This window comes from Abramis brama (assembly GCF_963993115.1).
Source record: "Abramis brama genome assembly, chromosome: 8".
Classification (NCBI taxonomy): Eukaryota; Metazoa; Chordata; class Actinopteri; order Cypriniformes; family Leuciscidae; genus Abramis; species Abramis brama.
This window is the reverse complement of record NC_139970.1, coordinates 10,983,664-11,000,479: the sequence shown is the minus strand read 5'-3', so window position 1 is coordinate 11,000,479 and position 16,816 is coordinate 10,983,664. Positions and strand designations below refer to the sequence as shown.

General features: G+C 39.1%; 1 protein-coding gene across 3 annotated transcripts in view; it reads right to left on the bottom strand.

Moving 5' to 3' along the window:
- Positions 1–876: 876 nt before the first annotated feature.
- atf2 (activating transcription factor 2) overlaps positions 877–16,816 on the bottom strand; it is a 36,240-nt gene continuing 20,300 nt past the window's right edge. For all 3 annotated transcript variants that reach the window (XM_084122540.1, XM_084122539.1, XM_084122541.1), the window contains 4 exons: positions 15,735–15,896; positions 14,028–14,234; positions 11,146–11,251; positions 877–3,320 (listed from right to left, as the gene is read on the bottom strand). In XM_084122540.1, coding sequence (XP_083978666.1) covers positions 3,082–3,320; positions 11,146–11,251; positions 14,028–14,234; positions 15,735–15,896 — 714 coding nt within the window. In that variant the 3' untranslated portion in view covers positions 877–3,081. The remainder of the gene's footprint in view (positions 3,321–11,145; positions 11,252–14,027; positions 14,235–15,734; positions 15,897–16,816) is intronic.

Sequence of the window (16,816 nt, the reverse complement as noted above, 5' to 3'; positions counted from 1 at the left end):
CACTGTAGTCACTTGGACTATTTTAACGATGTCTTTACTAACTTTTCTGGACCGGCAGAATACAATAACATGAGAAGCCTATGAAGGAGTGATCCAGCTCTCAGATTTAATCAAAAATATCTTAATTTGTGTTCTGAAGATGAACGAAGGTCTTACAGGGTTGGAACAACATGAGGGAGAGTAATTACTGACAGAATTTTCATTTTTGGGTGAACTATCCCTTTAATGTGGCCACTGTCCACAAGTCTGTAAGTGCATATTTAGTGTGCAATTTGGGACAGGGCCTTTAATAACAGCTCCTCTGCTGTGTATGAATCCTTTTCTTTAAAGGAGTCGTGCCATTATACAATTTGGTACTTTTTGGATAGTGCGTACACTTTAAATATGCTAAGTTGTAACATTGGTAATGTTTATTTATCTTCGCGTTACGTTCAGATAGCAAGCACTATGCATATCTTTCCAGCATTGTTGTTAATGTAGGTTTGTTTCATTAGTAGGGCTTTTTATACCTGTTGTTGAGCAGTTAATATATTTTTTTTCTTTTCTTATTTACTGTATTTTGAAGAATGAGAACTCAGGCTGCCATAGAGTGTAGGAATTGTCATGATTACAGGGATGACATTCCCTTTTTCCCACTTTGTGGAACAACTACTTCAACATATCTGGTTGTTAATGTGCCATGCTGTGACAATATCATGTTGAGTTGAATTTTCCAGGTTTCTCCACAAGATGGCAGAGTTTACAAAGCAAAATATCATACATGCACACATACTATACAAAAAAAAAAAAAAACATTGTTTCATTCAGTGACAATCTTTATAATGACTGAGGCTTTAAATGGCTTTAAAGAGCTAATAAAAGATTTATTACAACATTTTATGAATTTATTATAATTTATACATAACTTTCACAAGTTACAAGTTGACCGCAAACACAATAATTATCACATCCTTTTTCAAAAGTGGACCCAGTAAATAAGAACAACCCCCCCCCCCCCCATTGTAAAGCTGCCATTTCCTGGCTGAAAATCTAAGAGTAACAAGATGTTGAACTGCAACAACCCAACAGAGACATGGTTGAAAAACATGGGGCTAATTCTCTTAGAGAATTCAGTCATGCATGTAAGCACGTAACAAATGTCATACAAATGCACCTTATAAACAAAAATCAAGTTACTTAAAAGCAGAGCAGAATGCTTGTAGAACTACACAGTAGTAAGCCAATAGATTTTAAAGAGAGAAGAGGACGCAAAGAGATAATAATAATGAAAGACTTCATCTATTCCTTACTTAGTAATTGTCACTAAGCATAACTTAAGTTAATAGTTGAACTTAAAGACTAGAGAGTTTTATATCCGTTATTGTTTCTTTTGAAGAGCAGCTCCAGTTTATTTTCAGTTGTCGAGTCAAAAAGACAGAATTGCTTAAAACATTTACACAGGTTGGAAAATAAAGCCTTAGTTAAAGGTTTGTTTAGGTGATCTTTAAAACATTATTATTATTTTTTTGTCATGATCCCAAGACACACAATGATTTCATCATAATGGCATATACAATGCTTCCTTAATTACACTGTAATCAGAAAGACAACTTAAGTGAATGAACTAAGGACTTTTCTCAATGTTTCTAAAAGTCGGACACCACAAATACAATGTCGGCCCCTTTATAAATAAGCGGAAACCAAAAATCGTATAAAAAAGCATTAAGCTTCTTATCAAAATAAGTCCATGGAAAGCTTTCAGCGAAGTCTACGTCACTAAATTCCCCTAAAATGTAACTAATTCAATTTTAATTGCAAAAGAAACTTGTAATTTCAATTAGAAATGAATAACCTGCATTGTGAAGAATGCTCTCCTACAATCACTGCCCAGGGAACAATCGTTCACGTCAGAAAGACTTCCTTTAACATGCCAAAAACATCTGAAACATTCACACAACAACACGTCACTATTTCTAGAAGACGGACAATCAGTTTAAGATTTGATTTAAAGCTACAGCTCAAATCTGCTGGAACCGCTTGTGTCAAGCACTTAAAACAATGAGCATGAAAAAAAAACTCCACTCTCCGTATGTGCAAAATATAAAAGGCAAAGAAATTAAAGTGGCCAGTTCTTCCAGCTTTACGCCTCTGATAGTGCATTTCCTTTCACTATAGCCGCGTTTACACCGAAATTACCTGGAACAATTAGTCTCAGGAACGTTTGCTGTCTGCGTTTCCACCGCGGCCTGAAGTACCGTGAAGATCAGGCAATGCGCACTACTCAGTTCCCGCTGGATTTCATCCTCTAAATTTAAGCTTAATAAAGCCTGAACTTCGTCGTCGGTCCATCTGTGTATTTTTTAAACTCCACTGAGACTTTTAAAAATGGTGGATGAAATTTTGGAGTCAACCAATCAAAATGCGGCTTGAACTCAACCAATCAGCATGTCCAGCGCCCAAGTCCCACCCCTGAACGTTCCTGAACTTTGAATAAGTACTTCCTCGCAAGCAGGGACTTTCGGATGGGGAAATATTGACCAGGAACTTCATTTAGACTCTGATTCCTGCGGTGGAAACGCATCGAGTACCAGCGCAAAGTCCCTGCGGTGGAAACGCGGATTATGAATCCGGACACATTTGGGCTGTCGTGAATCATTCCGTCTTGATCCTTCCAACACAATCTGAGTTTAACTCAATAAATACACCACAAATGAAAAACAATCATTACAGTTTTCTGCATAGCCTCCCAAGGGCTTTCCCAACTACCGCACTCACTCTTTGTAAAAATGAAATTAAAGTGGTCAATTCTTCTAACTTTACGCCTCTGATAGTGCTTCAGTAAGTCCATTTCCTTCCACTGTGAACCCGGACACATTTGGGCTATCGTGAATCTTGATCTTTCCAAAACACTCTGCGTTTAACTCAATAAATACACCACAAGTAAAAAAAAAAAACATAAAACGATCAGTTGAGTTTCTGCATAGCCTCCCGAGGGCTTTCCGTACTCACTCTTTGTAAAAATGCGCTGGATTGAAAAGAGCTGAAATGAAAACGGAGGCTCATTTCAACATGGCTGCCAGGACGGAGCGATCGGAGGCCTGATCAGCTCCCAGAAGACTGTGCGTGTGAGGAAGACTCCTCCTCCTCGTCTTCCTCCTCCTCGTCCTCCTCTGTGCTGTGTTCTGCCGGCGGGCCCAGAGCGGGTCCGGGTCCGGGTCCGGGTCCCAGAGCCGTGGACGAGCTGATGCCGTTGGATGTGCTGATGGAGCTGTGCTGGATGGCCTCGTTCTGAGGGCTGCTGGGAACAGACATCTCCCCGCCGCTGTCCTCCTTCTCCAGCTCTGAGACACAGACACACAGATCACATCAGAGACGGAGACTCAACAACACCGGCAGCAGCAGCTTTTAACCGCTTGCACACACACTGCAGCTTTTTTTTGTTGTCTGTCGAATAGTGTTTGCTATTTATGTGTGTGTGGGTGTGTGGGTGTGTGTGTGTGTGTGTGTGGGTGTGTGTGTGTGTGTGGGGGGGGATCATACAAATAATAATGCTGTGTGTATATACCATGCACAGTATTGTAAATGTTTCACAGAATTCCCAGATGAAATACATTTGCAGTTACACAACCAGAGCAAAGTGTCCCACAATGCAAAGTGCTTGATGGACCTGCCAGTATGATGAATGAACCAGACGTGATAAAGAAGATAAAAAATAAATATATATATATATATATATATATATAAATATAATATATATAAATGAAAAAATACAGTAAAACGGTCATAAAATAACTTTTCTATTTGAATATATTTTAAAATGTAATTAACAGTGTTTGGTAAAGTTACTTTTAAAAGTAATGTTACAATATTGCATTACTCTCTAAAAAGTAACTAAGTTACTTTTTATAGAAAGGAAAGTGTTATGTTACTTTTGCATGAATTTTTCTCATCTAAGCTGGGCTTGCTTGTTTGTTTTTTAATAACAAAAAAGAGTAAATGTAAAAATCTTTTCGCTCCAAAAGAGAAATGAATAAATTCAGGCCTGTACAGTAGAGGGCGCCGCTCACACAAACCTTTCAGCTGTTCTGGATCACAGAAGAATAGGATGCAGGAGAAGAAAGTTCAACTTGCTTACTTCAGCATTAAAACAAAAAACGTGACGTTGACGTTTATCTAAAGTCATTTGGCTTATTCCTAAGGTTGAATTGAATAATCGAAGGTCAGCAGCAAAGACATTGTTAATAAAGTAAGATTAAGTACATTAAGTATATTTGTGTAATTCAACATTTAATTATATTGCAGGTTTTATTAATATTCTGAGTTTCCATTTCACTGTTTTTATTCATTGAGGAATACTGGATGTTTTTGTGCCAGTGAGAGTAAATGCTCTCATTTAGTCTAGATCTCCAGTAATCATCATGTTCACACACAGCGAACACACAACGCCTCTGCACTTACTCCTGATTTACTCAACATGAGGACAGGAGAGCTGTCAGTCAATACATGGGAAACAAAGTAACCTGAGATATTTTGTTGTAACTTTAAACATAATGTGTTACTTTATTAGTTACTTGAAAAAGTAATCTGATTACTTGTAATGTGTAACCCCAACAAATTGTCAGCATCATTACTCCAGTCTTCAGAGTCACATGATCCTTCAGAAATCATTCTAATATGATGATTTGATGCTCAAGAAACATTTATGATTATTATCAATGTTGAAAACAGTTGTGCTGCTTCATATTTGTCCGGAAACTGATCAGTTTAATGCATCCGTAACATAGTGGATGGTTCCTGCTGATTTCTGTCCCAGTGTAATGATGTGAAATCAACCGACAGAATCTAAGATTACAAACATCAGTGAAAAATCATTTTCTCAACCATCTGTGTGCAAACACACGATTCACATAAGGGCTTCAACACACCTCTCAACACCAGCATGCGCTGATTTGACCTCCGCATGAAAAGAGTAGCAGAAAGCGTCACAAAAGGCCAGTTTGCTAGTGTAAATATATGTATATATGTCATAATAAATGTATAACATGGCATGCATAGTTTTTTTCAGCCTTCAACATTGTGTTAAAGCTATAAAACTGATTGTACCTACAGTAGATGTGCACAGGACTTGACTTTTTCGATGTGAATTGCAATCACTGGCTGTGCACTGAAGGTCAGCAAAAGGAGTGTCACAATGTATAAAAAAATTCTATATTTAAATCATGTTAATACTACACATATGATAGTCCAGCGGCAGAAACTATCTTATTTGATACTCCAACATAGTAGGTCCTGCGGTGTTTAGATCACACCCCAATCAAACACACCTGAATCAATATCTCCAGGATTACTAGAAAGCTACAGGGGAGTTTCATCAGGCCTGGAGCTCAACTCTGCAGGACAGTAGAAGGACAACATCTGAAATTGTGACAACCCTAGACAGCAACAAATGTGTTCAAAGTTTAAACAGATATCGCTATTGATTGCACTGGCAGTTGTTCAGCTGGCCACTGACAGTATGGTGCCATCGTTCCCTTAGCCTCGCCTGCCCTGTAATTACCATGTGACTGATCACTCCCGAGCTGCGGTGATGACGTCCAACATCAGGCACTAACTGCCCACGCTAAACAGCCCAATCTAAACCCGAGAGGGAGAAAGCTTAGCAAACATCTAAAGTTCGTTCGCACCGGATGAGTTGCTGGCATGATTGCGATTAAAGACTTTCCCAGTCCAATGCTTTGTCTTTTATTAATCCCTGTGCTTGCTTTGTAACCTTTAATTAAAGTTACAATGTCATTTTAAAGCAACATCATCAGGGTATATTAGAGGCTGTAGCGTGTGGCCAGACTCGCGCTCGATCCCCTTCCTTCCCTGCCAACTACTGCAGCGACAGATAATTACTGCACCTGATTTTAATGATACACACACAGGAGAGCGGCAGAGATGCGCGGTCCAAATGCCACCAGCTGTTCTGCAGTTGCATTGAATTAATTGGCTCCTGATGAGGAAGGGAATGAAAAAAGGCCCGCTCACGCTCTCTCTCTCTCGCTCGCTCACTCACTCGACTCAAAAAGAAATGCAGACTACCCATGATAATTAATATAGCTAATGAAGCAAGAACCGCACGAAACGGCACTTGGTAATTAATGCGGGAGGTATTAGACTGTGTGTTCGGTTCTGAAGCGTCTGAATTGACTGGGCTCCGGATCAGGTGCAAAGTTGAAGCATTGACTGTAAAGAAATATGGGCGTAGTGTGCGTGACCCGTAGTGTTTCTGAAGAGCATTTTTGAAGCCCAAAGTGGCGGAGGCGCCGTCGCCATCTTGGCCGCGCGTCACTCCCAGATAAACGAAAATGTGCAGCGAGACGGATTAGCTGAGGTGACGTGACGCTAACGCTAGCAGACAAACGGCTAGTAGTGACATTAGCGCCAATCCACCTGTCACTCAAGTGGCCACGCCCTTAATTATGCAGAACTTTAAGGCTTAATATCATTTAAACGGATGAGTTATAAAAAATTCACCCCCCTCACAGTCGTCATGAAGGGCAAAATTAGCTTTATAGACCAAAACCACTTTTTGCACCAGGCTGTAAACACGTTTTTTTCTGCTGTAAAGTTGGGCGTTTTAACATGGGGGTCTATGGGATTGACTCTCTTTTGCAGCCTGTCTCTAGAGGCCAGTCGATGAAGTGCAGTTTAAGTCACTTCTGTGTTGGCTTCAAGAGAGAGACTGGGTTGAACACAGAAAACTGAGTTGGGTTTTCTCCTCTCTTCATTTACATGTTCAGGCATCTGTAATCACTCCTAATGGTATTAAGCAGGAACGGGGGTGATATATTATCATACACGCTCCTGAGACCGCTCTCCGCTCACCTCCTCTCGGATCGTCTCCGCCGCGAGCAGATGGGCTTGTACAATGCCAAGCGGAGGCATGGCCTACCCTGCTTGCAGGGCATCCTGGGTAATTTCCCCCCACCTGCTACCAGGGCAGCACAGCCTGAGAGATTAAGGCCAGAAACATACTTTACTTAAGTACGCAATCACAAATGAAAATGCTTTGCCAAGCGAGATCTCGTCGGCCATACTTTACACCAGTCCTAAGGCACAATGCGGTTTTCAAATATATTTCAGGCCCGCTATGGATCCAACGAGACGGGAGCGTGCAATCACAATATGAAAATGCTTGGTAACACTTTATTTTACAGTGGCATTGTTACATGCAGTTACTATAGTAAAAACTATAAATCATGCATAATTACATGCAACTAACCCTCAACCAAACCCTAATTCTACCCTAACCCTATAGTAAGTACATGTAGTTGCTTAAAATGCTTTGCCAAGCGAGATCTCGTCGGCCATACTTTACACCTGTCCTAATGAGGCACAATACGATACGATATCAATATATTTCAGGCCTAACAGACTGCTCTGGATCGAACAAGACGAGAGCGTTCAGGTGACCGAATGTGAGCGCACTGACGTTTGCACTTTTTCCACCATATTAAGACCGTTCTTTGACAGGTGATGACCATCTGCTGCTTCTCCATCCTGCAATGAATGTGGCACAAACCAGCGTTGTTTACAGAGACAGAACGATGCTCTTCTCTGAGCCTCATTTGCACAGGTGACTAATATATGACCCCTCACAGCATTCGGACGCACAGACAGGATTGAGGAATGGTTTCGATCATCTCCATGCTCTCCGCTGCCTTGCAAAGACCTACCAATGCCTGCAAATGAACCCGCTTTCAGACAACCCAATCTCACCCGACAACCATCCCGCTCATTATATGCATGAGACCTGTCAGTCAAGCTGCTTAACAATGCCGTCGCATAATGAACTGCACGGCTGCAGCGGCGCATCCCGGTTGCGAAACGGCACTTCTGTCAGACTCTCCGCTATAATACACTCATTTTGGAGGCAATCATTGTCAATACAAGTCAGCGCTGGGTTACAAACTGAGCCAAACGCAGACACACACACACCAAGCCAACAACATTTCAGTCAAGGTGTGAAATCCAAGCGTTGGAAGTTATGTACAAAAAAATGCGGTTACACTTTATTTGGTAACACTTTATTTTACAGTGTACTTGTTACATATGTTGCATGTACTTACCATAGTAATAACAGTAAATTATGCATAATTACATGCAGGTAACCCTCAACCAAATCCTAATTCCTATAGTAAGGACATGTAGTTGCTTAATATTAGGGTTACACTTTATTTTAAGGTGTCATTGTTACAGTGTAATTATACATTTAAGTACTGAGTAATAATAATGAACTACATGTACTTACTATAGGGTTAGGATTAGGATGAGGGTTTGGTTTAGGGATAATTGCATGTAATTATGCATAATTTATAGCTATTACTACAGTAATTACATGTAACAATGACACTGTAAAATAGTGTTACCTTACTCAGTACTTAAATATATAATTACACTGTAACAATGACACCTTAAAATAAAGTGTAACCCCAAACACTCATCCTAACCCTATAGTAAGTACATGTAGTTTCTTAATATTACTCAGTTCTTAAATGTATAACTGTAACACATTCACCTTAAAATAAAGGGTTACACTTATTTTAAAGTGTCATTGTTACAGTGTAATTATATATTTAAGTACTGAGTAATATTAAGAAACTACATGTACTTACTTTAGGGTTAGGATTTGGTTGAGGGTTAGTTGCATGCAATTATGCATAATTTATAGTTATTACTACAGTAACTACATGTAACATATGTAACAAGGACAGTGTAAAATAAAGTGTTACCAAAAGTGCTTCCACACTAGCAGAGTGCTAAGCTTCAGTGTCTGTTGAAGCCCGCGGAAGGGGTTCTGGCAAAAGCGTACACACATTCACTCCCACATCCGCTCCTCTGTCCCTCTGACAACAGCTAATTGATATGAAGTGGCTGCATATGGCAGACGAGCCGCAGATCTGCACATTTCACAAGGTGTCATTAAAGCATAACGGCCAAAGACGCGCGTGTAACAAAAGCAGCCCTCGGTTTCTGAATGCCTCTTTATCACTCATCTTAAAGAGGACAGCGCTACGTACAGTGGGGATCATTTTTTTTATATATGAGTCCTCGGCGTTCTGTGGTAATAATGGGACGAGATGAATCTGTGTTATTTCACACTCAGGGCTAGTTCATTTTCCACTCTTCACATTTCATAAAAAAACACTCATTAGGAATAACACTCATCTGTTATAGTAAAAACAAACAAATAAATTGTAAAACAATAAACACAGAACAAGTCCATTAAGCAGAGCTGGCAGTCCAGAGATGTTACTCATTTCCAAAGAAAGAAAAGGCTTTCAGTGAGATTACATGTTATTGAATCCTGAGCAAAATTTAACAACTGGAATTGCGTCCTTGTGAATGAAATCTCAGGATTGAGATTGACTCTTTTGACTTGGGCCAGTAAGCAACCAGCTTATGTGTTTCCCAACCCAAACAATGTACAGTACACAGGCATTTTCATTAGTGAGTGAGTCAGGCAACCAATCCCAGCTCGCGGCCCTGCCTCTCTCTGCTTACTTCCGGTCAAATCTAAACACTGTGCTATCTAAAGGCAGGCAACAGTGCCAAAACAAATGTGAATTGTGAATCGGACGACACTGGTTGTGCTGCAAATGTTTGTCTGTGTGTGATTCTAGTGAGGATAACAAAATAAAAAGACATAATTTCTTGCCATTTTTTTGTGATACACAATCTTTTATCTCAATAAAAATTGACACTGCAAGTTCACATTCACAACTCTGGTAAACTATGATTTTTGTCATTTCACTGTATCATACTTGATACAAAAATTTGACAAAGGCCTCTAAATGATCAAAACATCTTTTTTTTTTTAGATATAGAACAATTATGTTAAATTGAAGTATCCATTAGGAGTTTAAGGAAGGTTTATTTGTTCATCTCTCAATCATCATTGTATTGCATTGCATTATGTTTTAAAACTACAGTGCTTTGATCATAAAACTAAGCATTTATATATCATCTCTCTAAGACATTATTGGGGGATAAAGAGTGACAACTGATATTAATAAGCATTTTATGCAAGTTGACTGATATGATCTTATTGATTTACATAAGCGATCAGAACTTCATATTGCTTTTTTTGGTGATATAAATATCAGCAACTGCACCAAATTTTGCTCAGTATGTGCCTAATAAAATATATAAAAATAGTAGTTTGGGCCTGAATAAAACTAAAGTTTTTCCTCCATATTCTCACTATATCACTATACTATATGAGCTATAAAATCCTGATGTACCAAATATGATACTAAACAAAACAAATTTGCAATTTGGTGCAGTTCCTGATATTTATATTGCCAAAATGTTATATTAAAAAAACCTGTTCTATTTCAACTTTGATCTTATTGATTTTCAGATTTTTTTTATATAACATTTTGGCAATATAAATATCAGGAACTGCACCAAATTGCATATTTTGCTCAGTTTGGGCCTAATAAATATATAAAAATAGTAAATAGTTTGGGCCTGAATGAAACTAAAGTTTTTCCTCCATATTTTCACTATATCATACTATATGAGCCATAAAATCCTGATGTACCAAATATGATACAAATCAAAACAAATTTTGATTTTTTTTTAATGATTGTTAGAAGGTAAAAAAAACAAAAACTGTTCCATTTCAACTTTGATCTTATTGATTTACATAGGCGATCAGAATTTTTTAATATAACATTTTGGCAATATAAATATCAGGAACTGCACCAAATTGCATATTTAGCTCAGTTTAGGCCTCTGAATAAAACTAACGTGTGTTTTTTCACTATGTCACGCATATATTAGCCATAAAAGCCTGATGTAAATCACATGCGATACTAAAAACACATACTGTACGGAAAATTAATTTTTTACGATTTTTAGAAGGTTCAAAAAACGTTCCATTTGTTGACTATTATGTCATATGTCAGGCTTTACAGGGTTAAGAGGACAGAAACATGCCATCAATGTTAACTTCATGCTGTCTCTAATACAAATAAACTAAATATAAACACATTATATGACTGTTATGATCCAGAGTTAAATCTACATCTCGAAGCAGGCAGTGTGAGTCTGATGACGAAGCAAACTGATAGTCAGTCAGTGTGAATCTGCTGTGGCTCGTGATGAGGTACTCACGGTGGTATCCTGATTTCTTCTGCAGGAGTGTCACGGGACAGTCTTTATGAGCCAGTAAGAGCTGCTTCAGCTGGGCCACCTCACTACGCAGAAGAGTCACCTCATTCTGGACAGAGAGAAACAAGCATGTGACCTATCAAGATGAGCAGATTATAGTGAGGAATCAACAGAAAAAGACCATTAGCCCGTCTTCATTTAAGCTTTTTTTGGGACACAATAATAGCTGGTTAATGGCAGAGTCCCAGGAGAGAGAAACACAGAGAGAGCTCTCCCCTCCGTCAGCGAAACACTGGTGAGATTTACTCTCGTCTGCCGTTAGGACTCCCATGGGGCCGTGCTGTTCTGCACGCGCTAAACACAGGCTGTTTAACAGCCAAGGTGACTTTAAGCGGGATTTACAGCGAGCTGAACGCGTGCGAAAGAAGGGCACGAGAGCACAGATCTAAACACTTTCTCTGTTGCTCATTTAATGCAGCGGTCTAAAAGCGGGCCAGTTTATTTCATTCCATCTGTTTTATCTTGGCAGTGCTGGCGTGGTGTGCAGAGGAGAAGCAGATTTAAACACAGCTGCTCCAACACTGTGGCGATGCTCACTACGAGCTGACATCTTCCATTACGACCACAAAGTAGGCCTCTCTCTCTCTCTCTCTCTCTCTCTCTCTCTCTCTCTCTCTCTCTCTCTGTCTCTCTCTCTCTGTCTCTCTCTCTCTCTGTCACTCTCTCTGTCTCTCTCTCTCTCTCTGTCTCTCTCTCTCTGTCTCTCTCTCTCTCTGTCACTCTCTCTGTCTCTCTCTCTCTCTCTGTCTCTCTCTCTCTGTTTCCCACATCACATCAAAATGCTCAAAAGACTACAATATCCAGTCATTTAGTGAGTCCACTTGACCACAGCAAGCTATTATTATTACTTACTTGAAAATAACTTGCGAAACACCGTTCTCAACGCTGATGCTAAAACAAGACGGGCACATTGATGGAGGACCGGTATGAGTGTTCAATTGCCATGTTGATATTTACAGACGGTGTGGCCAATGGCTGAGAGACGGCGAATACATATTAACTGTATATAAATAGTAAACTGACTAGCGGTCTGGAATGATTGGCCAATTCTGTGATCAAATCTATTATAAAGACGCTATAGCTTACATTTAACGTTGTTTCAGGCAAATTATTTCCTTCATAGCTGTGCTAATTTCATGTCAATCTGTACGTTTCCTTCCATATAATAAGTGTTTTTAATGTTTTAATGTAAAAGTGTAAGTAATGTTTATTTGGTGAGTAGATGTACAAGCAGGATAATGCATATCACAAAATAAACCTTCCTTGAAATCGTCTAAACATAAAAATTTGCGTTAAAAAAAAGGAAATTGATATTCATAATGTTACAAAAAGTTTTCTATTAAAAAAAATTGAATTAAGACCTGCAGACTGTTTTTCAACACTGATAACAATCATGAGTATTTCTTCATCATCAAATCATCATATTATACTGATTTCTGAAGGATCATGTGACACTTAATGATGCTGAAAATTCAGCTTTGATCACAGTAATAAATTACACTTTAATATATATTCACATAGAAAACAATTATTTAGAACTGTAATAATATTTCACAATTTTACTGTTTTTACTGTATTTTTGAGTAAATAAATCCAGCCTTGGTGAGCATAAGAGACTTAGTCACCGAGTTAAGATTTAATTGAAAATATATTTAAGACTGAAAAAATGGAAAACCATCTTTTATCTGGCCAGGGAAATTCCTAAACATATTTTGGTCTCTAGCTGTCAGAAAAACAAAGAAAGCAACATCAATTGAACATGTTTTGCAAGTTGTTATTGTTAATATTTTGCTTCCAGGTATTTCACCAGTGAACTTTCAATGACACGAACATCTAAAGTGACATATGGCTTCAGGTGCGGTCCTCCCACTCTGCTTTTAAACCGAAAACATCACATGAAATGTCTAAAATCGGACGAATCTCAATTGTCCCTTCTGCTGTTTCCAGTAAGATCAGGCCCGCTCAGGCCATTAAAGTGTTTAATGCTTCCGCAGACCGGCTGCATCCATAAAGACAGCACAGGGGGGATGTTTGGCTCGAGTGTTACCGTGCGCTGGTCTGAAACCCTGACACCTCGTTAAAAAGCCAGTTAAGGATGATGTTAACGTAATTGAGCATCATTAGAGCTCTACGCTCCGATCAGCTGGGCCAACGGGACAATTACACCAGCCCATCAGCGCTGATAAATGTGCTCGTATTAAACACCTTCTCTCCGATGAAACATACTGTCACGCTCGCTTTCAGAGTCCCAAACATTCTGTTACATACCCAACACCCTTCTTCAGCTCTCCATCTGTTTCATGTTAGTCTATTCGTTCATATAAGCCACAAATTAATCGCCCTTCCCCCACCCCTTCGCGGACGCATTGCGCTTTGTTTAAATGGACAAATGAAAGAGACAGCGTGCAAATAAACAGTGGCACATCTCATTAAATTGTCTGGAACGTGCCGACGCCGAGCCACATTCTCCGTTATCAGCAGAGACAACGGTTACGTGAACTGTTTCGAACTTGTCAGTGGCGGATCCTAATTGCCTGCTACAAAACGGGGGTTGAGAACGAGACGGCTTTCCCTGAGAGAGTTGCAGGGCAGCTCACAAACGCTCCGACAGAACAGACGACACGCTTGTGTGCCGATGACATCTGGAGGAAACGTCTTTATTGACAGGGCCATATCGATGCAGGAGACTCGAACAATCACGCCGTGGCTGTCATGCAAACACACTTCTTAATTTACATTAATGACTTCATCACCATCTTTGTCTGGCTCTCAAACGCACACATTAATACACTCAAAGAGAGTCTGGCGTGTGTGTGTGTGTGTACCTGTAGCTGTCCGTTCACGCTGTTCAAGTCTTCTGCTTTCTTCTCCAGACTCTGCACCCAGACTTTCCTCTTTTGCCGGCAGCGAGAAGCGGCGGCTCTGTTTCGTTCCAGAAACTTGCGTCTTTTCTCGTCGGGGTCTTCGCTGGTGGTTCTCCGCCGTCGCCCACCGGTACTGGTTGTGTGTTGGGCTGGGGGGGCGGGAGACACCTAAACAAGCCGGCAATCAAACGTACAAACACAGATTAATTAGGACTTTTTAGTGGTATTTTTAATCATATGTTCAATCAAAACTTGCACCTGTCAAGCGTTGACGAAAAAAGAAAACATACATTAATATTTATGGTTGCACTTTATTTTACCGTACGTGTACTTACCTAAGAAAGTACTGGTAATATGAGGTGACTACATGGGTTAAGGTAAGGTTTAGGGATAAGGTTCAGGGTTATTACCCAGTTATTGCGATTACTATAATAAGTACATAGTATGTACATGAGGAGCAGGACTGTAAAATAAAGTGCTAGCATAATTATTACAGACTATAAAATGTACATTGCATTTGATTAGATGTTTGCAAAATATTATTATTATTTAAAAAAATATATATTATTGCTGTTTGACAAAGGAGTTATTAGTAACACTTTAAAATAAGGTACAATTTCGTAATCGTAGTTAATGCGTTAGGTATCATGTAACTAACAACGAACAACAATTTCTTCATTAATGAGTTAAAAGTTAACGTTTATTCATAAAACTACTCATGTACTTCTGTTCAAGGGTTTGGAGCCATTAAGATGTTGCTATAAGAAAATAATACTTTTATTCAGCAAGGATGCTTTAAATTGGTCAAAACTGACAGTAAATCCGTTTACATTGTTACAAAAAAAATCCAGAAAGTATCAGTTTTCACACAAAAAAAAGCTGCACAACTGTTTTCAACATTGCCAATAAGAAATGTTTTTTTTGAGCACCAAATCAGCTTATTAGAATGATTTCTGATGATATTAGATGATCATGCAACAGTGAAGACTGGTGTAATAAATTATAAATATTTCACAATATTACTATTATAACTGCATTTTCGATTAAATAAATGCAGCCTCGGTGAACACAAAAGACTTTTTTCAAAAACACCAAAAAACGTTAAAAAAAATTGTGTACTAGTCCTTAGGGACGCACTGATATGAACATTCTGGCCGATACGATAACCGATAATTCTTTATATTTGAAAGTCGATAACCGATATATTGGCCGATAAATCTAAATCCAAATTTTTATATCATTTTGAGAGCCTAATTACAAAAACAAAAGTCTCACCATTAAAAGCCATGTCCCAAGCACACAATTATAATGTTCTTATTATAATTATATGTAGCCTAAATGACAGACTTGCACTGCACATGTTGCACTGAACTGTATTTTCCTTTTTGAAGTGATTCCAATCATATTTCAAGCAGTTCAGAACCATCATGGCGAACAGTTGCGCATCTGAAGTGTCCCAGATGAAGGAAATAATACATTATTTATCAGCTTTAATATATCGGCCACATTTTCTTATCGGGCCGATAACAATAACATCAAAGATATATAACATATATCGGCCGATACTGATATGGTGGACGATTTTGACGACTCACATTGAATTCAATATTTTAACTATCATCAAATTTATGTATATTAGTATATAATAATATTATATATATAACATACGGGAGTCTCTGTAGTGGATGTGGCAGGCTGTTGTGTAGTGCACTGGGGGCGTGGCTCCTCGGCCAGGGGCGGGGCTGGGGGCGGAGTCTCGCTGCTCTGGGTCTTGTCTGCGTCACCGTTCGTCACCTGAGGGATCTGATGACTGAGGACCGCCTTCAGCTTCTACAGGTGAGAGTCACAGGTCAAGTCAACATGCACTATCAGCCTGTACATATGACATTATTAGCTGACTTTAAAATACTGTCCACTCAAATGGTTTCAAAAGCAGATATCAGTGCTAAACTACATCAAGATAAATAAATTCCCCAAGTTCAAGACACTTCCTCACAATCTGATTGGCTGGCTTCATGCAATTTTTTCAGGGTGCATGTTTGTTTGTTTGCCAGAAAATATCTTACATTTCAGGGAGAGGTTTAACTTTCAGACGCACCTGGACATTTCTGAATGGTGAGTGGATACATTTATGTAGTTGTGGAGTTTCATTGATTCATCTGTTTCTGGGAGATTTCCGTTGAAAATAAAATGAATCCACCTCATCTGAGTCTGGGACTCTGAATAGTGTTCGGTGCTCGTCTGTGCAGCAACGACAGAACAGTTTACATGCTTTGCTCCAACTTTTGCCATTGCGTTATAACTGGTTACACTGTTGACGCTAGTGAAAACCAATAGCGGCGCCGTGGGTGTAAACATGCAGATTACGAGGTAATATTATAATAAGATCCCCTTCCTACGTCAGAAGGGGAGCGAAATCTGATTGGTTTATTTTTTGACATGCTTTGCAGAGAAAGGCTCACCAAAACAAAGTTACTGGGATTCACTTTTCATGTTTTCTGGGTTGGTAGATCCACTGGGGACCCGATTATAGCACTTAAACATGAAAAAAGGTCAGATTTTCATGATGTGTTGCATTAGATTATGAAAATATGCATAAAATTATGCTGAAATTTTGCAGACAAAAAAAGGTCAATTTTCTATTGTCAATAGTGTAGCGATGTATGAAGCAAAGCTCACACTGAAGTCACATTCTGTTGGTCATCGCAGCGAATCCACATAACCAACTTAAACCTGTTGCCAAATCTGCA